Source organism: Sorghum bicolor, chromosome 4 (assembly GCF_000003195.3).
Source record: "Sorghum bicolor cultivar BTx623 chromosome 4, Sorghum_bicolor_NCBIv3, whole genome shotgun sequence".
NCBI lineage: Eukaryota > Viridiplantae > Streptophyta > Magnoliopsida > Poales > Poaceae > Sorghum > Sorghum bicolor.
In genome coordinates, this window is record NC_012873.2 from 769,479 (window position 1) to 795,670 (window position 26,192).

Below are 26,192 nucleotides of genomic sequence, written 5' to 3' on the forward strand. Positions count from 1 at the left end.
GAAAAACACCTTTACTAGTGAAGTTGAGCTGTGCCAAACAAGCCCTACTACTAATCTTTTCTTAAGTCTAAAACATGCACGCATTTGTATATATACGAACCAAAGTCGTACCTGGTATGCATAAAAGTGAAGTGAGCCAATGCAAGTCCCTCATCATCACGAGTTCACGACACAAGTAAGCAACAGCAACGTAAGTACCTACTACCTATTTTGGAACGCATGTGTACAAACAGTTGTAAACGGCGGCCGGACCCGGTCGTGGAGTCGTGAGTCGTTGCTGCATGAAAATAATTGTTTTTTGTCAGTCCTCTCTGGTGTACGTATAAAAGTCAAAAGAGCAAGAGTATATATGGAGACGCTCCGGTAGTAAGATGGACACACACATCATTACCTGCATATATAGCACACTGCACTGTACGTACATCGGTCGATCGAACAGCAAGCAAAATAAACTCATACAAATGGAGCTACTACTACTCTCTGACGAAGTTTTGGCCGTCGTGGTGCCCATCGTGGTGTATTGGGCGTATTGTGGCCTGCATGCAATGCTTGGGCAGTCTAGGTATCTGACCAAATACAGGCTGCATCCAAGCAGCCATGAAGACAGCAAGAACCATGTGTCGAAGCGACAAGTTATCAGCAACGTCCTCACTCTGCAGATCGTACAGGTTGTCACGGTCACCATGGTGATGATGTTCAAGGTACGTGCGCGTGCGTGCGTAGTATATAGTATATGCATGATGCTTATTAAGATCATTATTATATATTGCATGCATGATTTATATAGTATATGGCTCTTTTTTCAGCTAGCTATTTTTGTTGAATTGAATTTAATCGGCCGGATATATACAGGGCAAAGAAGAGAGCGGCAGCAGCAGTACGAAGACGACCTCGTATCTGAAGTTAGCCAGCCAAATCATAGTGGGCATGGTCTGGTTCGACTTGTGGCAGTTCGGGACGCACCGAATCCTGCACGCCAACAGGTTCCTCTACCGGAACCTCCACTCATGGCACCACCGTCTCGTGGTTACCTACTCCTTCGGAGCTCTGTATGGACACCCCCTTGAGAGCTTCGTCACTGACACCGTCGGTGGTACGACCGCCTTCCTGGTGTCCGGCATGTCGCCGAGGGCTTCCATCTTCTTCTTCTCGCTCTGCACCGTCAAGGTCATCGACAACCACTGCGGCATGTCGCTGCTGCCCAGCTGGGATCGCATCAGCATCTTCAACAACGCGGCGTACCATGACGTGCACCACCAGTTGCGTGGTGGTAACTGCAACTACTCTCAGCTCTTCTTCGTCGTGTGGGACAGGATTTTTGGGACCTACATGCCCTTCCTCATCGAGGAGGACAAACAAGGAATGCTCCATGTCCGGGCGCCTGGCCTTGACTACAGGAGACCAAGCAACAAGCAGCAATAAGCAACTATACATTCTCTCATACATGCATTTGTAGTATCTTAAGATCAAGAATGTATATGAGCGATGAAGCGTGTGTGTACGTGAAGATCATATTACTGAGGTAGTATTATGTTAGTATTCATTAAGTATGTGGTCATATTTATTCGATATACTACTATGACCTCATACTCTTATGTACAATAAAATTTGTTTTTTTAATATATATATCCCATGAATTGCCTGGGTCCAAACGCACCGAAACTTACTTGGGCCGTTCGTGCACGCACCGCTCGGACTCCTGCTCCGTGTCGAACACACCCGCCGCGCAGTCGCCTCAAATTCGGGCCGGGCGCCGCCGCCGACGGACAGAAAGCGCACTGCGATCTCTCGAGATTCCCGCGCTCCGCTTCCGTTCCCTTCCCCGTCGTCAGTAATGGCGGCACAGGAGCGCTCCGTGGTCCTCCCCGTGCGCGCGCTCGACGGCCGCGCCACGTCCGTGCGCCTGCCCGCCACGGCCTCCGTGCGGGACCTCAAGGCGGCGCTGCGTGTCTGCTTCCCGCCCGCGCAGGCCGCACCGGCCTTCCACCTCTTCCTCCGCGGCGGCAAGCTCCTCCTGGACGCCAAGCTCGCCAACCTCTCACTCGCCCGCGGCGAGTTCGTGTCCCTCATCCCCTTCACCGCCAAGCCCGCCGCGCCGCCGACGGCGAGCGCCAATCCGAACCCACGTGCCGGCCCCGCCGTGTTCCCCGCGGCCAAAAGGAGTAAGCTTTCTTCGTCCTCGATGTGGCGAGGGGAGGATGTGTACGCCAAGATCGCCAGGGTGCCCGTCCACGACCCGGCCTCGCCGTCCTTCTACTGCCACGGCGTGGAGCCGCTGGACCCTGCTCGGATGGTGGAGCACCTCAAGCAGGGGATCGGGAAGCACGGCCAGATCAGGCATGTCCAGGAGATCCCCGGCCGGGAGGCGTCCTTGTGCCCGCTCCCGTCTCACCTCTCGCAGCGCACCAGGGACGCGCTCAGGACCATCGGAGTGACGAGGCTGTACAGCCACCAGGCCCAGGCCATCAATGCCGCCGCCTCCGCCTCCGGCAAGAGCAAGCACGTGGTGGTGTCCACCTCCACGTCCAGCGGCAAGTCCCTGTGCTACAACGTCCCCGTGCTGGAGTCCATCTCGCGTCCCGCCGCGGCGTCGTGCGCGCTCTACATCTTCCCGACCAAGGCGCTGGCGCAGGACCAGCTCAAGACGCTGCTGGGGATGATGAAGGGCGCCGACGGCGGCGATCTCGGCGACGGCGTCGTCAGCATCTACGACGGCGACACCCCGATGAAAGACCGCGCGAGGATCAGGGACGGCGCGAGGCTGCTCATCACCAACCCGGACATGCTGCACGTCTCGATCCTGCCGTGCCACGCGCAGTTCCGGCGGATCCTGTCCAACCTCGAGTACGTCGTCGTCGACGAGGCGCACTCCTACAGGGGCGCCTTCGGCTGCCACACCGCGCTCATCCTCCGGCGGCTGAAGCGCGTCTGCGCGGACGTGTACGGGAGCCACCCGACCTTCATATCCTGCACGGCGACACTGGCGAACCCCCGGGAGCACGTCACGGAGCTCGCCGGCCTGGAAGGCGACGAGGTCGAGCTCGTCCAGAACGACGGCAGCCCGTGCGGGCCCAAGCACTTCCTCCTGTGGAACCCGTCGGTGTCGAGGCAAGGGAGGTGCCCGAGCGCAGCACAGGAGGTCTCCCACCTCTTCGCCGAGATGGTCCAGCACGGGCTCCGGTGCATCGCCTTCTGCAAGACGAGGAAGCTCTGCGAGGCCGTGCTGGCGCGGGCGCGCGAGATCCTCGAGAAGACCTCGGCGGAGCTCGCGGACTCCATCTGCGTCTACCGCGGCGGCTACGTCGCCGAGGACCGGAGGAGGATCGAGGCCGGGCTCTTCGGCGGGACGCTCCGCGGCGTGGCGGCGACGAACGCTCTCGAGCTCGGGATCGACGTCGGCGGCATCGACGCGACGCTGCACCTCGGGTTCCCGGGGAGCATGGCGAGCCTGTGGCAGCAGGCGGGCCGATCCGGGCGGAGGTCGAAGCCGTCCATCGCCATCTACGTCGGCCTCGACGGCGCGGTGGACCAGTACTTCATGAGCTTCCCGCACAAGCTCTTCGGCAAGCCGGTGGAGCACTGCCATGTCGACGCGCGCAACCGCAAGGTCCTGGGGCAGCACCTCGCCTGCGCTGCTCTCGAGAAGCCGCTGTGCCCGGAGCACGACGAGAGGCACTTCGGTCCCGGCATGGACGCTGTCATGGCGACCCTGCGAGATCAGGGCCACCTGACGAACACCAGCAACAGTCTGGATCATCATTCAGGCGTGTGGAAGTACGTCGGGCCTGACAAGAACCCTGCTCGCACGGTGAGCATACGAGCGATCGAGCACGACAGGTACAAGGTGGTCGACAAGCAGGGCTACCGGCGGGTGCTGGAGGAGATCGAGGAGAGCAAGGCTTTCTTCCAGGTGCACGAAGGCGCCGTGTACATGCACCAAGGTGTCAGCTACTTGGTGGAGAAGCTCGATCTGTCGTCGAGGACGGCGTACTGCCGAGCAGCACCTGATCTCAAGTACTACACCAGAGTTCACGACGTCACCGAGATCAACATCCTCCAAGTCGACGGCAATGGCGATGGAATTGCTACCGGTGATGAAAATGCATCATCATCATCCAGAGGCAGAGCTCGATCAAGCGATTGCAGGGTGACGACGGAATGGGTGAGGTTCGACAGGATATGGAGATCGAACGACCAGATGTCCGACAGCATCGAGCTGAACCTGCCTCCGTACTCCTTCCACACACAGGCGGTCTGGGTGAGCGTTCCCGTAGCGGTGAAGGCGGCCGTGGAGCAGAGAGGCCTGGGGTTCGACGGCGGCGTGCACGCGGCGTCGCACGCGCTGCTCAGCGTCCTGCCGCTGCGCATGATTTGCGCCGCCTCCGACCTCGGGACGCGGTGCGCCGCCGCCGCGGCGAGCGGAGGCGGGAGCGGGAGCGGAGCTCCGGGTGATGGTGGTGATAGCGCGCCCGGGGTCCTGCTGCTGTACGACAAGCACCCCGGCGGCATCGGCCTGGCGGCGCAGGTGGAGCGCCTCTTCGGCGAGCTGCTGGTGGCGGCCCTGCAGCTCGTCTCGGCGTGCGGCTGCGCCGGCGCGGATGGATGCCCGAGCTGCGTGCAGTCGTTCGCGTGCAGCGGGCACAACAGGAACCTGGATAAGCAGGCGGCGGTCATGATTCTCAGGGGAGTGATTGAGAACGAGAGCGGCGGCTGCGGCGGTTCTCGGCGGAGGTGATGATGTGCAAGATCGAGAGCCGCGAGACGGCATGCATGGCTAAGCCATGGATAGCGTTCTTTTCTTCATCAGGCATTGTTTAGTTCACCCAAAAATCAAAAAAAAAATTTAAGATTTCTCGTGACATCGAATCTTGTGACACATGCATTAAACATTTCCACTATAATTGAAAACTTCTTGGGCCGTTAGACCCGACAAACTCACGCCCCAACAAACTCATCTCCACCGCAGCCCACTAATTCGGCCCACTAATCTCCACCATAACCAGGTTGCTTCAGGGAGTGAATTTTGCACGCATGCATACATGCAAGAGACAGTTTCTGTCGCAAAAATATTTTACTGCTGGAGTAATAAATCTTTTTGTTGTGATTTTGGTTGATCTTTTTTAATAATAAATAATAAATAGCTGCAATAGCCTATATGGTCCCTACTGGAGTACATACAGGAGAAAACAGTTTTCCTCCAAAGACCAGCTTGGTTACAGTACGTGACATGTACCGTGATTATAGATCGATCTTAGTATATCCGTATTCAAGTACTATAGGTTACACGTATACGTACCGGATCATCGGTGACGGGCGACGCGGTGTGGAAGACGTCGTGGCCGCCGGCGACGGCCGACCGCAGCGCGTCGTAGTCGAGTAGGTCGGCCTTGCACAGCACCAGCCTCTCCGCCGCACCGGGGAGCGCCCTCAGGTGCGTGTTCTTCAAGCACGAAATTTTTTTTGCCTGTGACGCCGGCGCCGTCGACGAACGGACGGTCTGATCAGCGGACAGCAGAGAGACGGTGATCAGCGAATTCCAGTCAATCTACGTATCCCTTCCTCAAGCGCGAAAAAAAATTTGCTTGGACAGCAGAGAGACGGTGATCAGCGAATTCCAGTTGATCTACATATCCCTTCCTCAAGCGCGAAAAAAATTTGCCTGTGACGCCGGCGCAAGATCCTAAAACCTCATGGAGAGCAAGATCTTGAAGATTTAGGGATTCAAAGACAAGCCTCGGCTGAATCAAGGGTAAAGGATTATTTAAAAACTGATATGGTAAGCTTAAATATAACATTTGCCATATAATAAATTTTATACCGTCCAAATAAGAGTATATAATGAGCATAAATTTCTATGTCTACAAGTGTTTCTACCAATCAATATTCCACTCTGTCACTGGTACCTCGCAGTCGTGAATGCTTTAAAACGAGAGATACAAGTATTGGATTCTTTTGGAATGCAGATGATGGACTCTATTGGAATGCAAATGATAGAATGTGTAGATCTTCGAAACACGGTAAAACATAATATCTATATGATGTACACATACTTTTTTAACTTATTGAACTAAACAATTCAAAATTAACCTGGTCTCTCGGTTTTAACAGTTAATAAGAATCGAAAGAATAATTAAACATGTAGTAGAGAACAAAAACTCGACACAAGCAAATGGGAGCATGGTATTGAAATGTCGTCCTGGGAAACTAACCATATGATTGCCCGAAGAATGCAAAAGGATTCGTAATTACTTCCCATCTATATGTCATTGTCTATATATATATATATATATATATATATTTGATTAAAAAGTTTGAGAAAATGTAAAGATGTCTTTATATACTCATGATTCATAAAATGTATATAGACTTAAAAACAATTACCCAAAATTAAAACTCTAAAAAAATTACTATAGCATTCTCTATAAAAAACCGTGGCGTTAGCACGGGCATTATACTAGTTAAATATAGTCAAAAACCAAAACTAATTACATAGTTTGCGTGTAAATCGTAAGATGAATCTTTTGAGCCTAGTTAATCTATAATTAGATAATAATAATTATCAAATAAAAATGTTAAATACCCAAAACCAAAAAATTTAGGAACTAAACAAGGCCTCGCGTTTGAATTGGTGAGCGGTATCAGTGTAATATGGAGTTCCTCGCTACCACCATTAGCAATCCTGTGTAACTTTGTTTTATCCTACCTTCTTAATGAAAACGGGTGCAATGCCTGATCACGAAAAAAAATTGTGCTAGTTTTGGATTAGAAACGTAATCACATGTTGGATTTGGATCATGCGGATAGCAAGGGAGAGATGCAGACTGGAGATAGTGGAGTGCCGTGGGATGGGATGACAGATGCAATTCGAAGAAAAAAAATACCATGAAAAAGCAAAAAAAAAAAAATTAGCTTTAGTGTGATCTTCACATATATATATCTGAGTATATTTACTTTTTATTGTAGAAAAAACGGTGAGCAAATTATATTAGAAAAAAACCATGAAACCTACAATCGGAAAAGAAATTTTGCTGGTGGAAAGAAAATCAGTAAATATGCGTGTGGCTATGTTTAAGATACATACAGGTCGGTCGCTTATAGTTTTATTCTGGCATTGTTTAGTTCTAAAAAACTTTTTAATTTATTGTCACATCAAATTTTGCGGCACATGCATAGAGCGTTAAATATAGATAAAATAATAACCAATTGCACAGTTTGCTTGTAATTTGCGAGATGAATTTTTTAAACATAATTAATTTATGATTAAATAATATTTTTTAAATGCAAACGAAAATACTACAGTTAGACCCATCTCATAAGAGAGTGCGAGGCCCATGGTGTTGAGAGCTCATGAATATACCTCTCTATACTACATGTATTAAGGCTCATATAATCTGTTTATTGTGCTCGCTTGGTATCTGTCGCGATCCTTCTTAGGGCACTCACAATGCAGACTCTATCATGGAGTCTAAAATTATTTATTACCTCGAACAATGTGGACTTGGAGTCTAGAAATCATCATAAATACACCACTTGGAGTCTTATTTTTTCTACCTCTTTCTTCAATAAATACAGTGCCACATCAGCAAAATACCATAAATAATATGTAATTAATTATCTTGGAGTCGAGTCTTTGGGAGCTCTTATATATTCGCGATAGCAATTTTGTTTGTGGGGACAGCGTGTTTGGTGGCCTCGCGGGAATCATCGATTAGGCGATGACGGTTTGAGGACCGATTTTGATACGGCCCATGAAAGAAAAGCAGCCTAGCTTACCTCCCCACTTGTTGTGATCTATTCCCGCACAGCCCAGGTGCCAGGTTTGCCCCACGCGAGTGGCGACTCCGAACGGCGGCCGGTTGCGGGACAGTTCCCGGCCGGCGGCGACCCTCCCAGCTCCCGCCGCCCTACCGCTGCACCTCTGCGCCCCTGTCCTCGGTGGCTCACTGTTGAATCGGCAGGCGGTGCCCCCTCCCTGCTTAAGGCGGCCCGCCCCGCTACAGCACAAGCCTTTGCGCCCCTAATCCAAGCATCCCTAGGCGGGCTCACCGTCGAATTGGCCGGCCGGCTTTCTGCATCCCAGCAAGATTCAATCGTCGGTGAAGGTAATTAGTCAGTTCCTTGTCTCCTTCGGTCTTCCCTATGCTCAGTCTCACTCTAACCACGTCCGGTGCCCGCCTGCCCGTGTGTTCATTCTGTATTCATGTGCTCTGAGTGTGTTCATTCTGTATTCATGTGTTTTGATCTCAAATTTTCTTCTGTTATGCAGTACTAGTATTACTATGCGTGTGAACTCAATTATGTATAATTGTGGACCTGTGGATGTGACCTTATTAAGTTGTGGACTTAAATTATGTGTTATGCCATATGTCACTCGGCTATGGCCTTATTAAGTTGTTATGCACTCAACTTATTATAATGTGGCTGTGGTTTTCATATTAAATCATGTGTAGTTATTATATATTATTAAAAAAATCCTAGGCATATCCCCATGCCACTCTATCCAATACGCGTATCTGGGAAACATAGATGACTAGATAGCCACCCGACAGTCAGGGAGCAAGTACCATGCTGGCAACCTCCCCAGTTCACACGGTTTATATACTGACCTACACAATCATTTTTTGAGTAATTTTGTACTTGTTTGTATCCAATGGCCGTTGCTTGGCTGATTTTGTTTTGCTTTGCTTTGCTTTGCTTTGGACCACTGGATCAGCATTGCTTTCCTGCTAGTACTTTTCCAAGAAGTGCAGTCTTTCGCTTTATTTGCTTAGACATTAGTACACTACATGCCTTTTTGGTGAATCAATGGCTTCTGTTTTCGTTAAGTCGCACCATTAGCCCCCTGCTCTGTTGAGGTTGGATGCAGGGAAAAATGCGAGAAAAGGGTATCTATGGGTGCAAGATTAATGGACCAGGCAGGGGCTCTATACCTCTGTGGAAACCAGCGATTTTCCTCAGGGTCATATCTTCTGCCCACATGATCATCTTGCTGCTGTTTTCTTTGATGTACTACTCACTCAGTTATGTTTGCTGCTTTCACTTAAGGCCCTGTTTAGTTTCAAAAAATTTCTTTTCATCCTATCACATCGAATCTTTGGACGCATGCATGGAGCTTTAAATATAGATAAAAAATATATCTAATTGCACAGTTTGCATGTAATTTGCGAGACAAATCTTTTGATCCTAATTAGTCCATGATTGGACACTAATTTCCAAATAAAACGAAAGTGCTACAGTAGCCAAATCCAAAAAATTCACGAACTAAACAAGGCCTAATCTGTTTAGTCACGCTCTGAATTCTGTTAGGAAGCAAAATATGGAGACTGAAACATCTGAATGGTCTTCAAAGTTCTCTGATTGCTTCATGTTCAAACTTTTCTTCTCTCACATTCTTTCATGTGAATTAAATCAACATATAGTGATTGCAAAGCCAATGAGGCAGCTTTACCATCTGAAACTGTGCTGTTGACAATTCTTCGGATGGTCTTCAAAGTTCTCTGATTGCTTTCTCTGTGTACCCTGTACCTGTCATATCTGATTGATGTTTGTCTAGTGCAGTAGTATTCTATTTTTTTTTCTCGAACACACCGGAGAGTTGTGTATTGTTGTATTATAGGGAAAGAGAGTGATCCATACAAGATACCCTCTTACTAGGACCAATATTCTATTTTCTTTTACTTTGCCATCTGAATAGTGGTTGCTTGAGTCTGAACTGTAGTGTTTAGTCACTGAGAAGCGACATTAAGAGCTCTTGTAATTTGAAGATATCTGATGTTGATACATACATTCATGGTCTTCAAAGTTCTCTCATTGCTTTCTTTACCTGTGTCTCCTTATCTAAATGATGCTGGGTTATGTTCAGTTTCTTTTCTGCCTGAAGGTATAGATTTAGATATTTCTTAATTAAGAGTATGAAGTTGTATGTCAAGAAGCAAAATGAGGAGGCGTATGATCTGAAGTGACTGATGTTGATGCACCCATCCGTGATCTAATCCAATTACAAGTGTAGTATACATGTATTATACCTACAAACTTTTTTTTGTTTCATTTTCTAAAAAAAGGGTGTATGGGTGTACACGTGTGCACCCATGTCCTTTACTGGGTTCGCCCCTTAGCTCGAAATTGAGCACTCAAACCCTAACTTAAACTATCTGTATTCAGATCCGGTCAAATTTATACATACATGTATTATGCCTATTAGCTTCTATATATATTTTAAAAAATTATCAGTTGGACATGTTGCTTGGCTTTGTTGAGCTCACTTTGTTGGATCTCTTTGTTAGAGCGCGATGTCGGAATACCAGAACGTTGTTGGGGGGAGGCTGAAGCTGAAGGGTAAAGCGCTGGACGTGAAGGAAGGTGGAGTCAAGAAAAAGAAAAAGAAGAAGCATCAGCTTGAGGAGTCGTCTCAGATTGAGCATGATGAGCTCCAGAAAGGTTTTTTTTTTCTTCTCATTATTACACTGACCAATTTTAGACTTTAGCATCTGCTGTTCAATTTATGCACAATTGGATGTGTTGATAAGCATTACTATGTTTGTTAGAGGTGGTACCCATGAACTGCTTGGTTGTGTGCATTCAACCTTTTTGCAATTTCTCGGTTTCCATGCACTGAATAACCAATTAGTTTTTTTGTTACATAATTGTTGATGATTACCTCTGTTTAGGTGCCTTCTGTTTGTTATTTGTCCGTGCCGTAACAAATAGGAAGTACATTACTAATGCTTCTAACAAATTTTTTTTTTGCCGCATTTCTTTCTCTCTGTCTATGCTTGATGCTCATCTAATCTGTATTTGGATACACCGGTTTGTAGTTTTATACGGCCACTGCATATATGTTTGTTTTTTGTATTCATGCTTTGATATAGGGTCTTGGAGTCATTACTGAGGAATTTGTTATTTAGTTTGTGCTAATAAGTGTTATTAGCTTATTACACTCACTAAATATCTAATCCAGTGGTTATTCACTTATTCTTCAGGCAGAAACTCTGATTTACCAACTGATCCCAACAATGAGCTGGTTGAAGCTGACAAGATGGGAGATGAAGAAGGGAATCCACATCCTGACTATGACCATCTCACACCAGCAGAGCGACGCTACATGGAACAGAAGCAGAAGATTGACATGCACAAGATGGCCAAAGTTGCCAACAAGTCGCACAGGGACCGCATCCAGGACTTCAACCAGTATCTGGCAAACCTCAGCGAGCACTACGACATCCCCAAAGTTGGCCCTGGCTAACATAACCAACGCACGGTCCATCCAGCTTTATGTTATTACGTTATGTATGATTATTATATGTGGTAAAATGAGCTGTTGCCACCGGAAGACGGTATTTTTATTTCAAAAGCTTTATTTTAGCTATGTTTTGCTTGCCCCTTTCTGTTACAATCCTTTAGCCAAACTTGAGATGCTATGACTCTCGTCGTCTAAATTTCGTTTGGGCCTGCTGGGCCAGGGCCGGCTTCTAAAAAGAGCACATACTGGTCTCCGGCCGCCACATTCCATGCCAGTAAACGTCCCAACAACACATCCTTGTTTTGTGTTGCTCCCCTGTTCTGCAGTCGGCCCACAACTCTCTAATCAAACAGCGTTTAAATTTGTGCAATATATTTTCAAAATTTTCGATAGATGTTTGCAGTTTATATAGAGCTCCTGATTCATGCCGTCATAGCGTCAACTGTTGCAAAATATATGTACTAGTATGTTTCCCTTTTTTTTAAAAAAAAAATATATAGCCCGATCCTGTGTTGATTAGTTTGGTAACACATGACTGAAATTGTCTGCTTGCTTATTCAATGCTTCATGATGCTATCACTGTCCTAAACAACAATTGTCTGTGGCCAAAGAGAAGAGCATATAAGGCCTTGTTTAGTTGACGATTTTTTTGGTTTTAGCTACTGTAGCACTTTCGTTTGTATTTAATAATTATTATTCAACCATAAATTAACTAGGGTTAAAAGATTTATCTCACAAATTATAAATAAATTGTACAATTAGTTATTTCTTTTATCTATATTTAATACTCCATACATGTGCTATAAAATTCGATATAATAGGGAGTCTTGAAAATTTTTGAAAAACTAATCTAGGCTTAATTAAAGAAGTTCTTTTTTTTAATCATAGCCCCTGTACGGCTACGGTACGGCTGCACCAGCTGACTGCGGAAGGCGACTTTTATCAGACGCATTTATTGGTCGATCTGCTCAAGTCAAAGAGGCGGCTCAACATTTACAAAATACAAACAACTACAATAGCTTATATTTGGCGCCAACGAATATTCGGACCTCTGAATATTTTGAAACTGAAGCATCGAGAATCAAGAAAAGGTGAAGGTATTGTATGCACGTCATCCCATGTGCTTTTCTATCTTCACGATAGCTTATCGTGTGCATGCATGATAGGGTGAGACCCCAACAAGATAATTAGGCCTTGTTTAGTTCTCAAAAAATTTTACAAAATTTTTCAGATTCCCCGTCACATCGAATCTTTAAACACAAGCATGAAGTACTAAATATAGACAAAAATAAAAACTAATTGCACAGTTTGGTCGGAATTGACGAGACAAATCTTTTGAGTCTAGTTAGTCCATGATTGGACAATATTTGTCAAATACAAACGAAAAAGCTACAGTGTCCATTTTGCAAAATATTTTGAAACTAAACAGGGCCTTAACTTATCTTTGTATACAGTATGTTCTTCCATTCCATCGAGGAGACAGGAACGAAGCACGTACCTGGAAAGGGTGAAAAACATACCGGAAGAAACAAAAGCTTTATTGTACAGAACAAACCATGGTTTAATTACACATGAAGTTTATCCTTTTATACAGTACATACATGATTTCTATCTTTCAAGAAACTAAGGTTGCATCAATAAAACTAATAATACACTAGTACACAAACCTCAATAGTGGCAGTTGTAAACACATTTCCGCTGTCGTTTTTCAGAACCACCAATAGGAGAGGCCAGCGGAAATGGTTCTCCACTAGCGGTTAACCGATTTTCACTTGCGGTTTCATAACTTTAAATTGGATTTTAAAAATAGAAAAAAATTAATCCTCGGATGATTTCAAATAAAAAGATTATCAACTATAAAGTTTCGTAACTTTTCGAGATCTACAACTTTTATTTTAATGGTTTTTCCATACGAGGTCATTTAAAAAACTCAAAAAAAAAATTAATTTCAAATTATTTCTACAGACATTTTTTCTTAAGAAACCGCCACTAAAAATATGATTTTTAGTTCCGATTTCTTAAGAAAACTGCCACTAGAAATACATGCTTTCTAGTAGCGGTTTTTGTAGAAAAACCATTTCAGTGACGGTTAAGAACTGTTTAATTTCTACTTGCCAACGTCAAGAAAAACCGTTCGTACAAATAAAAGGTCACTGCCAAGAGAAATCATCCGTGTACTAGTGATATATCCATCAAATGATAAGAGAGCATGCATATGCAACGGAAGCCACGGCATTGATTCCTCGTCTTGTGGTTTAATTAGTTCCCACGCGTGAAACGTCTTTGCATTGCATGCAAGGTGAAGAAAGGCTGCAAAAGTCAAAAGGGAAAGGATCCTGACTTCAAACCATCAATCAGAACTTCAAACCCCCGCGTTAAATGTCAACTCTCCATGTGCTCTCCGCTTATCATCAGATCGATCAGATGATCAGGGTGTGGCCCTTGCTGGCCGTCGCGATCGAGTCAATATTTGGTATGAAAAAAGATGGAATGAGTATTACACTAGTATATAAGTGGGCTTCAATCTCTGTTGGGAAACCTCCTTTAATCATGGTTTTCCAACCAGGATTACGGATCAGATCAGATGATCAGGGTGCGGCCCTTGCTGGGCATGGCAAGTCAGTTTTGATATGAAAAAAATTTAAATGAGTATTGCTCTTTCTGTCCTAAAATACAGTGTGTTCTATAAATTTTAAGTCAATTTAAGGAAATAATGAAATGACACATGTACCCATATTTGTTTCACTTATAGAGTTTCTCTTCAAATCGTGGCTTTCTTTTTTAATAAATCTTGCCAAATCAAAATATAGTTATTATGTAGAAAGCATTATATATCAATACAAATTTTAGAAGTCACAATACACTCTATTTCAGGATGGAGGGAGTACATTAGTACATAGGTGGGCTTTAATCTCGGTCTGGAAACCCATTTAATCCCCGGTTTCCCAACTGAAATTGCGGATCAGATCAGATGATCAGGGTGCGGCCCTTGTTGGGCGTGGTGAGTCAGTTTTGGTATAAAAAAATTGAATGAGTATTACTTGCCACCGGAAGACGCCGTGCGTGAGATTTATCTTGGATTTATGACATATGTATGTGATTAAGCATATATCTATCTATCGTAAGAGCCATACTCTTGTACATTTGGAAGTTCTGCATATGAGAACACGCGCCGTAAATTTGTGGCAGGTCCTGGTGATGCTTTGTCTTCGTGGGAACGTGGGGTATATGATGTCCCATACTTCATCTAATTTCATTTTTCCAGTGTGATTGGTTTTTCTAGTATTTGGTATCATTGGGCTTGCCTTCGCTTTGCTTTTGGTTAGGCTAGCCTGATCATTTTACCAAAGTTGGAACAGTGAAATTAGTTTGTCCTAGATGCTAAACATGAAAAATGCATGTTTTCAACATCGGGGATGAGCTAGGAAGCTTCCTATAGAGATGTACTATCTCCATCCCACAAAGACTGTTATTATAATTTTGTCCTAAGTTTACAAAAACAGACCAAAATTTATAATACTTAATAAATATCATTTGATTTATCATACAAATATATTGTTAAAGTAAACATATTTGGTGTTATGTATATTGAAAGTTTTCTTTTATAAACTAGGTCAAATTTAAATTTTTTTGACTTAGAACAAAACCAAATAAAACACCACTCTTTGTGAGACGAAAGTACTAATAATAAAACAATGATCAACCATATATATAGTAGTATTATATATGTAATAGTAGTAGTTATAGTTCTCTTAGCAAGTTGAGGTGTGGTAAGGCTTGATAATGACAAGAGAGTCTCTAAACATGCATGTCTTGTATATATAATATAATTCGTTAATTAGGCCAGTCTCAATGCATGTTTTATGAGAGTGTCATGCACATTAAATAGGGTGCCACATAAGCAAAATTGCTGACTTGGCAGGGTCATTAAATGAAAGAGTTTCATTAGATGAGAGAGGAGTTTTATCCCCATGAAACTTCTATGGCTCGGTTATCTAGTTTATAGTCTTGGTAACTGTGCCATGATGTATAGAGATTGCCCTTACCACCGGGCCGCAGATTGCTACCGCTGGGCATCAATTTGACTTACGGTTTTTCTGGGCGGACGGCACATGCGTGGAGTGCACCGGCCATGCAGCGGTTGCCGTCGTCCGGCAGACTGACGTGCCAAACGTGTAATTGACTCATTGAGTAGTCAGCTGGTAGAGAGAGCACTATTGTCATCAATATGACTCGACACAAGACAGTATTAATAATGGCTGCATTACATGACTAACAGTTGCAACTTGCAAGTTAAGTAGTAGAACAAACCTTATGGTATTAGTACGATTTAATTATTTATTTATACACGCATAGCCAGTCACTCCCAATCTCTGACCTGCCGTTAATTAATTAGGAACCTAAACAGGATGCTTAAATTAGTTTATAACTAGGCTTAAGCTGAATGATTTTTCTTTTCCTTTGCGAAGATAGGATATGAATGTATCGACAAAGCTCATCAAATTGGTTGGCCATTCATTAGAGATCGATCATGTGCATCATTACTACGTGCAGCCTTATTTAAGACGATAGTACTAGTATAAAAACGCAAGTCAAAGGCACACAATCTTTCTTAATTCATGGTAATCCCAAGAAGCTTTAAAGTTCTTCTCAAGGTGGCGCTGATGACTAAATCATTTTTAGCCCAAAACTTTATCCAATTAAATCTATTTCTAATGAATATTATTATTCATTACCCCTTTCAATTCCTTCTTGGTGGAATTCTAGCGTGTTAACAGTGCTCACATTTGTATTTGTGTCTTCCTTATAATTTCACTAACCCTCAAGTGTGCATTAACATATTTAATTTATTCTTATATACCAAATGATACCACTAGTCAAACTCGCTAGCAATAATTACGATCTAACGTCTTAATGAAGGTTAACATGGTTATTTTATCATGTTTGCTAATTTCTTTCCTGGATTTTCTAGAAATCAATTGAATATATCGGGCAAAGGACGCGGAAGTATATTCTTTATTTTGATTCCATATGTTTCTAACCAGAGATAAAGGAGGAGAGCGGCTCGACCAAGAATGAGGCCAGTCAAGTGCCTTAGAGAGACAAACATCGATGCAAGCCATTGCATGCACATGCTAATAAGAAGACCAAGTGTGCCCTATATATAACTCAATGCTTGAGACATATACTAGAAACACACGCGCGGCTTTGCAGTGGTGCGTGGTGGACCTGAACGTCGTGGAGAGCTGAGGCTCTGCTACAGATCGAGGGTCGAGCGCTACGTCACCGACGCCGGTGGATACTGCATGATAGGTAGCCGGCGACGCTCGGAACGAAGGCTCTGGATATGTGTAGGTATGATACAACATGTACAGGATACGAGGTGACGTGGCTGGATGAGGGGTCAGATCCGATGGTGCAAAATTCGTCTAGTAGAGATTTGGGCTCTGGAACTGAGACACCCTAACGAGGCCTTGATTTTAGCACGTTCCAGATCGAAGCTTCAAAACGCTCTGTTTGCTTGGCTGAAAAGTCACGGCTAAAAATACTACTATTCGTTCATTTGTTATGAAAGAAAAAAACACTGTTGAATGGCTGATATATTCAACAGATAAGCTAGCGAAGACATTTTATTATTTGATGAAGAAATAGAGGGAGTATGTAATAAGTATCAAAGTCTATAGAATCAACCGTGATTCCATGAACACCCGCCACCGACCATTCCATGAACGCCACACACACACCGCCTCTGAATTTTTATTTCTTGTTGCAATCATATATATATATATATATATATATATATATATATATATATATATATATATATATATATATATATATATATATATATATACGTAGTAGAGTATATATTATAGATGAGGGGTGTCGATATGCCTGGTACGGTCTGGCTGTACCGGAGTGTCAAAGTTTGACTTCCGAGTTCTTGGGCAGTTAGCTTGGTGTCCGTACGTATTGTACGGCTGGCGTGCGTTACGTTAGCTGGTTGGGCTGTTGTACCAACCATCCCTGCTATATAGTATACACCTATAACCTACCCCTACACAAGCAGGTGACTCTCTTATGTCTGATGTATATATATATATATATATATATATATATATATATATATATATATATATATATATATATATATATATATATATGACGAAATGCATATATATAGTAGTATATATTTGTGTCCTCAAGTCCAAGGTGGTAGTCGTAAACATGCAAGCAACGAGCACGCGTCGTCGGGTTGAGAAGCAACGTGTACGATCAGAGAGTACTACTCCTGTAGCTATCTATGTTCTATCTTATTAGAGATATATAGCCTGTTCGTAAGTCGCTTTAGTTCTGTGCTAATTAAGTTAAACTTATCAAATAACATTGATTAGATTTATAGAATAAATCAAATATCAAAATATAGTTTATGTGTATTTAATGATTCTTGATTGATATCCTTTATGTTTGCATATTATTTTATACATTTGAACGAAACTAGAGAAAAATTTGACTTGGACACCATCATTAGCATGGACAATAACTACCTCTTGTAATTTTTTTCAAAGAAGATAGCTCAGATAAATTATCTCCTACATACACAAGGTTTTCGTCAACCCACAAAGCTGCTAGGAAAACTACTCTATGCACTTTTTTTTCTTAAAAGTGTGACAAAAATTGCTTGAACAATGCAAATAGAGCTTAACTAGTAGTCTAGTATAGAAACGGTTGTTAGTAGCTCTCGGTATTTTTTCACTAGTGTTGTCTAAATGAAGTGACAGAGAATTATATTTACACTAATGACAATTTAGGACATATTTAGTACCCCTCCGTCCCAAAAAGAGTGACGTTTTTGACTTTTAAAAATCGTGTTTGACCGTTCGTCTTATTCAAAAATTTTATGTAAAGTATAAAATAAATAAATCATTAGTAAAGTATCTCTAATGATAAAATAGGTCTTAACAAAATATATAATATTTATGTAAAAATTTTGAATAAGACGAATAATCAAACAAGATGTCTTAAATTCTAAAACGACATTCTTTTTGGGACGGAGGGAGTATGTTCCAACTTGTGAGGGGCCGGAAGAACAGCACCAAAAAACCAGATGAGAGGAGAACCGTTTTTTGTTGCACCTAGGAGACTCTAGCTCGGCTCATTCGAAAGAGCATCTAGAGGTGCCAATAATGAAAAAGCACAATTTTTACGGGCGTTTTATACACCGTGCATGGTTGGATAGAAACTGTATAAAGTCCTTGTGTTGAATTTAACTAGTAGACAATAGATGAATTAAATAAACTGTGTTGGGCCTGAGATGGACGTCGATCGTCGCTTTCACCTGATTATTGTTTTGCGTGCAACGCGTGGAAAAGTCAGAACTCCATGGGGGCCACTACCACATGCTGTCAAAAAGTCAACTTTTCCTGCGAGCACTGCTTATCATCAGCATTATTCACGAATGAAAGCCGATCCCATCCCTAATATAAAAATGTCGCCCTGCTCCATCGGAAGCTCCATCGCTGCCTATAAAAGCCCATCCATCGTTTCAGGATCCAAGCACCACAAGCTACCTCTCGCACGCACCTGCACACACACACACCGACACCTAGCTAGCTAGCTAGCACAGTAGCAGCAGCTAGGGTTGTTGAAGGTTGAAGAAAACAAGCTAGCAAGAGAAAAAATGGCGAGTGAGGCGCCTGCAGGTAGCTCGCTGCACGGGGTGACGGCGCGCGAGCCGTCGTTCCCCTTCGCCTTCTCCACGGAGGAGACGCCAGCGGCGGCGGCAGGCAAGTCGTTCGACCTGCCGGTGGACTCGGAGCACAAGGCCAAGTCCATCCGCCTGCTCTCCTTCGCCAACCCGCACATGCGCACCTTCCACCTCTCCTGGATGTCCTTCTTCACCTGCGTCGTCTCCACCTTCGCGGCGGCGCCACTGATCCCCATCATCCGTGAGAACCTTGGCCTGACCAAGGCCGACATCGGCAACGCCGGTGTGGCCTCCGTCTCGGGCGCCATCTTCTCGCGCCTCGCCATGGGCGCCGTCTGCGACCTGCTGGGCCCTCGCTACGGCTGCGCCTTCGTCGTCATGCTAGCGGCGCCGGCGGTGTTCTGCATGGCCATCATCGACAGCGCCGCGGGCTACGTCGTGTGCCGGTTCCTCATCGGCTTCTCCCTCGCCACCTTCGTCTCGTGCCAGTACTGGACCAGCACCATGTTCAACATCAAGATCATCGGCACCGTCAACGCGCTGGCGTCCGGGTGGGGCGACATGGGCGGCGGCGCCACGCAGCTCATCATGCCGTTCGTCTACGAGGGCATCCTCCGGTGCGGCGCCACGCCGTTCGCGGCGTGGAGGATCGCCTACTTCGTGCCGGGGCTCATGCACATCGCCGTCGGCATCCTCGTGCTCACCGCGGGGCAGGACCTCCCCGACGGCAACCTCCGGACGCTGCAGAAGCAGGGCGGCGACAGCTGCCGGAGGGACAACTTCTCCAGGGTGCTCTGGCACGCCGTCGCCAACTACCGCACCTGGGTCTTCGTCTTCGTCTACGGCTACTGCATGGGCGTGCAGCTCACCACCAACAACATCATCGCCGAGTTCTTCTACGACCAGTTCGACCTCGACATCCGCGTCGCCGGCATCATCGCCGCCAGCTTCGGCATGGCCAACCTCGTGTCGCGCCCGCTCGGCGGCGTGCTCTCCGACGTCGGCGCGAGGTACTGGGGAATGCGCGCGCGCCTCTGGAACATCTGGATCCTCCAGACCGCCGGCGGCGCCTTCTGCCTCTGGCTCGGCCGCGCGAGCTGGCTCCCGGCCTCCGTGACGGCCATGGTGCTCTTCTCCTTGTGCGCGCAGGCCGCCTGCGGCGCCACGTTCGGCGTCATCCCCTTCGTCTCCCGGCGATCGCTGGGCGTCATCTCGGGGCTCACGGGCGCCGGCGGCAACGTCGGCGCCGGGCTCACGCAGCTGCTCTTCTTCACCACGTCGAGCTACTCGACGGGGAAAGGGATCGAGAACATGGGCATCATGACCATGGCGTGCACGCTGCCGCTGGTGCTGGTGCACTTCCCGCAGTGGGGCTCCATGCTCCTCCCGCCCAGCGCCGACGCCGACGAGGAGAGCTACTATGCCGCAGAGTGGAGCGAGGAGGAGAAGAGCGTAGGCCGTCACAGCACCAGCCTCAAGTTCGCCGAGAACTGCCGGTCCGAGCGTGGCAGGCGCAACTCCGCCGTCGCCGTCCTCGCCGCCGCGGCCACGCCGCCGGACAACACGCCGGAGCACGTCTAACATACTTGCTTGTGTACTTCTACTAGGCTCCAAGCATGCATCTGATATATATATATATATATGATGATGATGACGTGTACTCTGCACGCTAGCTCCGATCGATCGGTGTGCTCCTATAGTATGTGTACGTAGGAGTAGCAAATGAAACATATAGATTTGGATGTACCTAGTAGTGTTCCTGTACCTGTACGTGCAACACAATTCAGTAAATGAATGAACAAACTTTAATTTGTTCACATGCATTCTTCTGCAAAGTACAAATAAAATCAAGTACACAGGGACAACATAATTAAGCAACGAACAAACAAATATCGCGTCCGAACATAATACGTGGCGGAAGGAGCAGTACACCCGGAGGAGAAGCCCACTGATCGCTGTGGCCCACGGTGGGCTAACGAGGCCCAGTTGTCCGCCGGGTATGTATTAGCAGCCCGTACACGAATGCGCCCAGTAGTTTACCGAGTGGAGAGATTTTTTTTTTACTTTTTTTGTTGTTGTTGTTGTTGTTGTCAGCCACCGTTTCCCTGCCCGACAATTTGTGCCTCCACCTGATGTTTATATTGATCATGGTTTATGATACCATTTCGTGCCCTGTCTAATTGTAGTGTGGTTGCCAATTGGGTTGCAATATATGCAAAAGCCTTGATTTGCGTCTACCATATATATACTTACATCCAATAATATCGGTAACGAAATTTATCTAGTACGTTAGTCTATTTGACATGGATGCTGTTGTTTATTCTATACCGTGTTGAGATCATAAAATCAACGGTATACACTTTTTTTTACACTTTTCAATAAACCTGCGAATATGGAGGCTCCTTGTAACATTTGAAACATGGATTTAATAATTTCCTCAAGAATCTAAGCTAGTGAAGTCTAGGAGATACAATTATCAAAAACTGTGTAAGATATCTGTCTAGATCTGTGCATTGTGGTATTGCTAAGTGTTACTATCTCTAACAAAAAAGAGTTTTCCACGGTAGGTTCCAATCCTATCAACTAATAACCTAGTAAGATACACTAGGAAAGGTAAACATACAACCAAAGGAATGCAAGTAAATACAAAACTTAATTGAGTTAAAGAATACAAACTCCTGCGATGATGATTTTTCCCAAGGTATCGAGGAGCTCCCTTGTGTAAGGGTCAAGTTCTTGGTCAGGTAACTTCGTAGATAGTCCTGGTGCCTTCCTTACTCACAAGTGGGCCCCAAGATGGTCTCTTCCAGACTACTCCCCACCATCTTCACTATCAAACTTCTGACTCAAACGTCATGAGCCTTGTCCCCTCCGGTACAAGCTAGGCGACCACACCACAAATGTATTTGGTGTGATCTCGTAAGATTACAAGCCCCAATGTACAACAATATTGTGCAGAAGCACTGAGTGTCAAAAGATATACAAAGTTCACTGAACACTAAGCTTAAGTCTAGTGCTAAAATGGTAGCCTAACTAACCTAAGCACTTTGCAAAAGCACTACGCTAATCACCTAATATTTCTTTAAGAATTTTCGGTGGCATGAGCACTTGGAATAGAGATTCAACTCTTTTGCAACACTTCTACACACTCTAACACTACCAAATTAGTTGGCCATGGGGTATATATATTTACGATGATGTTTGTACTAATTTACGGTAAAGCGAATACATATTTATGATACACGTATTACTGTAACTCATGATAATTTTATCATAAGGTTATAGAAAATAACTTACGAGAGAGTTATAATAATCTCGTAAAACTAGTACAGTAGTTATCGTAATTCAAATTGATCAACTATACCAAAGTATCTTAAATATTCACTTTATCGTAAGTTAGTGCAAACACTATCGTAAATCAAAGTGGCCGTAAATAAGTCCATAGGGGTTAGTTACTACCATCCGAGGGAAGGCGCCATGGGAGGAAACAACAAGATTAAGCCCCCTCCTGACCATCCTTTTATTAGGCCCCTTCCTATCTTGAGGTGTTCGTGCAACTTCAATTTGTAGAGAACTAATTTGAACTTGTATGCTCTCTTCCTAGGGCTCTACACCTCAGGGGGTTTCACAAAGATGCCAGAAGAGTATCGACCATGCTATACAAATCGATCTCCAACTACCTGTCTCATAAGAGATTTTGTCTTTGAGCTCTTTGTCCTATTGCCCTATTGGTGGTCGTAGTGCCCCTCGTCCAAAGATACCAGATCAAGCCGAGAAGGACCCCTCCAACACCCGAGTCTACACAGGGGCCATCCCATGGGGCATATATCCCCTACCACCACAAAATTAGTTTTAGAAGACACATGAGAGCTGAGCTGCCTCTGCTTGCGCTCCACATCATCATCCTTCTTATCATTAGCGACCGAATGTCGGGTGACCAAAAAAGAGTGCAGACGCTGATGGGACTCGAGAGGCGAAGTCTGCCCTAATTTTACTGAGGGCAGGCATGACTAGAGGATCTAGGCATGATGAGATATTACTTTCCTATTTTGGTTCAATTAGCTAGGGGGGTTGGTTAAATTTGGAGAAAATGCCTTGTATGCCACTGAAATCTATAGTTGTTTCTTTTGTGACATTGGAAATTATGACTTCACTTTATGCCATTGGTTTTGTTTTGTTTCTCCCTTGGTTGGCACACTAACTCAACACACGTGGAGACTCCCCACATCGAGGAACTCGATCAAGAGGACTAGGACCACATACATGACGTCGCTACACAGATCGGGAGGACTAGGACCGCGTACATGACGTCGCTACACACCACTGTCAGTCAAAAGGCACATGCATACATATTTTCCAGACCTTCTACAACTATCGTTTGTTTCATATTCAAAATTGGACGTGTGTGTTTTGTGCAATTCGTTCATAAAAATTACAGGTCATTACTCTTTTTTTAAGAGAAGCTGAAACTGCCGGTCTATATATTAATAAAGGAGTAAATAAGTATGCATATAATTGTAAAAACAAAATTCTCTGCACCAACACCACTGATAATCAATACTCGATGATAGCAAAGACAGACCACCACAAACAAAGTTGCCTACAAAACCACAAACAACCACCAGGGATTTCAATAGCGATGCCTGCATGGAAGAAAACGGTATCCGTAGATGCCGTCAACACCAACCGAAAAAATAGCACCGATTTTAGAACTAGGAAAGAGCCCAAGGTAGAGGTAGGAAAGGATGAGAACACATGACAATACATCCAATGAGATATATGATGCCCACAAACATTTTCATTATCCACATTAGCAAGCCGAGCAATGATTTCTCCCAAACCACAACCCATAGCAAGTTTATAACCGAAGTGAGACAAGTCGTTACCCTAGTCTGACGTCCTTGGTCTTTCCAATAACAAAGATTGTTGGCAATCCCCATTCCTAAAATGTGATGTATTTTCTGCCATTTAGCGACAAAATGGCATTATAATTGCATTGCAAATTTGTTAGAGATGATTTTTTATTTTTTGTATGTGTTGGCACTGAAATAATAGATCGACAGAGGTATGTAGCTAGCTATTTCAATCTCTTCTTATTCGTAGTTAGACATGACCATGGCCACAACATCAAGGGAAATTGCAACACCGTGTGGAGGGCTTAGCGCGATGCATGGGGGGAAAGGAAAAGGCCAAAATAAAAATGTTGATTAGCTGTGTGCATACCAATAAGTAATTTCCTGAAGTTCATCCAATAATACTCAACACAATGCAAGGTGGATTTATTTCATACAGTAATTTCCTCAAGAAGCTAAGCTAAGATCTAGGAGGTACAAGAGAGACCGTAACAGTGACGTGGGCCTTGTTGCCAAGAAGCCATAGGTGTCCATTTCCAAGACGGGCCTCCGTTAACGAAACACGAGTCCTGATGGCCCATAATAGCCCAGGCCGAAGGAGCACGCACGGCACATTTCCCGCTTTGTTTTTTTCGCAGCTCGATCATGCATGCGTTGTTGCATCTTCATCGCTAGAGCTCCAACACCACAACTGAAATAATATATTCGTTTTAATTTTGTTATTAGAACATATGTACAGCAATTAATGCTTGTATTGTATCGATAATCGATCTCTGAGGATGTAGCTGAATGCCGATGCAGGTTTGTGAACAGGGAACAGAAACAGATCGATCATTGCATGCATGGAGATGCATCAGAATCAGACCACTCACAGTCAGAGTCGGTGGTCACCCAATGAGCAGCCATCCTGATGTCGTCGTCGTCGTCGTCATCATCCTCGGCCGACCACGAGCCGCCGCCACTGCTACATGAAAGCCGCAGCACGGTAGTGCTGGTCGCCGCCGGCAGCGGTGACGAGGGTACCAACGCCGGCCAGAGAAGCGGCGCCGGACCCGGACAGCTGTTGGCCGCAGACGAGCAGAAGGTGACCTCAGCGGCAGCATCGTCGTCGTCCCAGCTGAAGCTGCCGTTGCTGGAGATGGATGACGACGAGGCCAGCAGTGCGCCGTCGTCGGTTGCCGCTCGATCATATCCCTTGCAGGCTCCCCTCTTCTGGATTCGGCCTACCGCCCTCTGACATGACAGATCGATAAAAAAACACAGAGAAGAAGACGGCATTTATTACGAGCACGTCGTGAAGCATGAATAATGAAAAATTGGAAATGGAACGAAGATCCGGCCGGTCGGCGCTCTGACAGTGACAGAGGTACGTAGTAGCGTAGGTATAATGTACCTTCCATTTCTTGGCGGTGGCGACGGTGGAACGGCGGAGCCTCGAGTGAGCTGCCTGCGCGGCGGCGGCCCGGCTGAGCAGCTCCCGCATCCTGGCAACGATGGCCTTCCTGCGCTCCGCCACCCTCGTCTCCTGTGGTGATCCCTGCTGGTAGTGGCTCTCCGTCGCCGTCGTCGTCGCCGGCGGCTCCTCCTCCATAATGACGGGAAGAACTCTGCAGCCTGCTGCTGCCGATGCTGAGTGGTGGTCAACCACCGCTACTGCAGCACCAGTACCACCATGCCCCATACTGAACGAAAACTTGCCTACCAAAGTGTATGCAATGCAATTCGATGGCTAAACACAGCCTGCATAAAGCTAATCATTCAGATGTAGTTATATGCATGCAAATGCAAATGCGATTTATATGAGTCATGCATCCTGTTAGCTAGAGCAACATATATATACACATGCATGGTTTACTAACATAACAACTGGTCAATCAGCAGCAGGAACCAGATCATGCATGCATTACATTTCCAACCGTGCATCATGTTCGATCATCCTGCAAAGAACAAAAGAATCTCAAGTTTTTGTTCTGTTTAATTAGAACAGATTTGTTACTAGGTCCCTGGAGGGCCAGGAACCGAACACGTAGGCTGCCAATCCAAACCTGCACATCTAGTTTGTCAGCTTGTTTGTTAGTACCTGAAACTGAGATGATTATTCAGTCCACCCAGCTGGATCAGTTAACTGAAGTTCTTGTCGCCAGTCGCTACACTTGGATTAATCAACTGACAGTGGATCTAGCTAGCACGGCGCATTGATTATTAGTACATTAATTAACAATGGGATCAGAGATGATGCTCTGACACAATTAGTAGAGCTATAGCTAAAAAGATCAAGGGAGAGAGACCAACTAACTAACAACTCATGAATGAAGTTCATGCTGCGTTGGCCATGTGACATGATGCACATAAATTTAAACGCACACACATACTGACAAACCCGCCGCGCGGC

The 26,192-nt window shown here is 45.2% G+C and overlaps 5 protein-coding genes across 5 annotated transcripts; 4 read left to right on the top strand and 1 right to left on the bottom strand.

Annotated features, from left to right (window-relative positions):
- On the top strand, positions 382-1,652 carry LOC8085187 (sphinganine C4-monooxygenase 1). Its single transcript, XM_002451326.2, has 2 exons — positions 382-701; positions 853-1,652. The coding sequence occupies exons 1-2, from the start codon at positions 462-464 to the stop codon at positions 1,420-1,422; spliced, it is 810 nt and encodes a 269-aa protein (XP_002451371.1). The 5' UTR covers positions 382-461; the 3' UTR covers positions 1,423-1,652.
- LOC8085188 (uncharacterized ATP-dependent helicase YprA) lies at positions 1,673-4,934 on the top strand. Its single transcript, XM_002451327.2, has one exon. The coding sequence runs from the start codon at positions 1,835-1,837 to the stop codon at positions 4,733-4,735; it is 2,901 nt and encodes a 966-aa protein (XP_002451372.2). The 5' UTR covers positions 1,673-1,834; the 3' UTR covers positions 4,736-4,934.
- Positions 7,778-11,365, top strand: LOC8085189 (protein FAM32A-like). The gene is made up of 3 exons (XM_002451328.2): positions 7,778-8,102; positions 10,284-10,437; positions 10,980-11,365. The coding sequence occupies exons 2-3, from the start codon at positions 10,290-10,292 to the stop codon at positions 11,240-11,242; spliced, it is 411 nt and encodes a 136-aa protein (XP_002451373.1). The 5' UTR covers positions 7,778-8,102; positions 10,284-10,289; the 3' UTR covers positions 11,243-11,365.
- Positions 18,812-20,770, top strand: LOC8085190 (high-affinity nitrate transporter 2.1). The gene has a single exon (XM_002451329.2). It carries the CDS (start codon positions 18,921-18,923, stop codon positions 20,526-20,528), a length of 1,608 nt encoding a protein of 535 aa, XP_002451374.1. The 5' UTR covers positions 18,812-18,920; the 3' UTR covers positions 20,529-20,770.
- Positions 24,135-25,666, bottom strand: LOC8085191. The gene is made up of 3 exons (XM_002453113.2): positions 25,194-25,666; positions 24,673-25,033; positions 24,135-24,491 (listed from the first exon to the last, which is right to left on the bottom strand). Exons 1-3 carry the CDS (start codon positions 25,479-25,481, stop codon positions 24,472-24,474), a joined length of 669 nt encoding a protein of 222 aa, XP_002453158.1. The 5' UTR covers positions 25,482-25,666; the 3' UTR covers positions 24,135-24,471.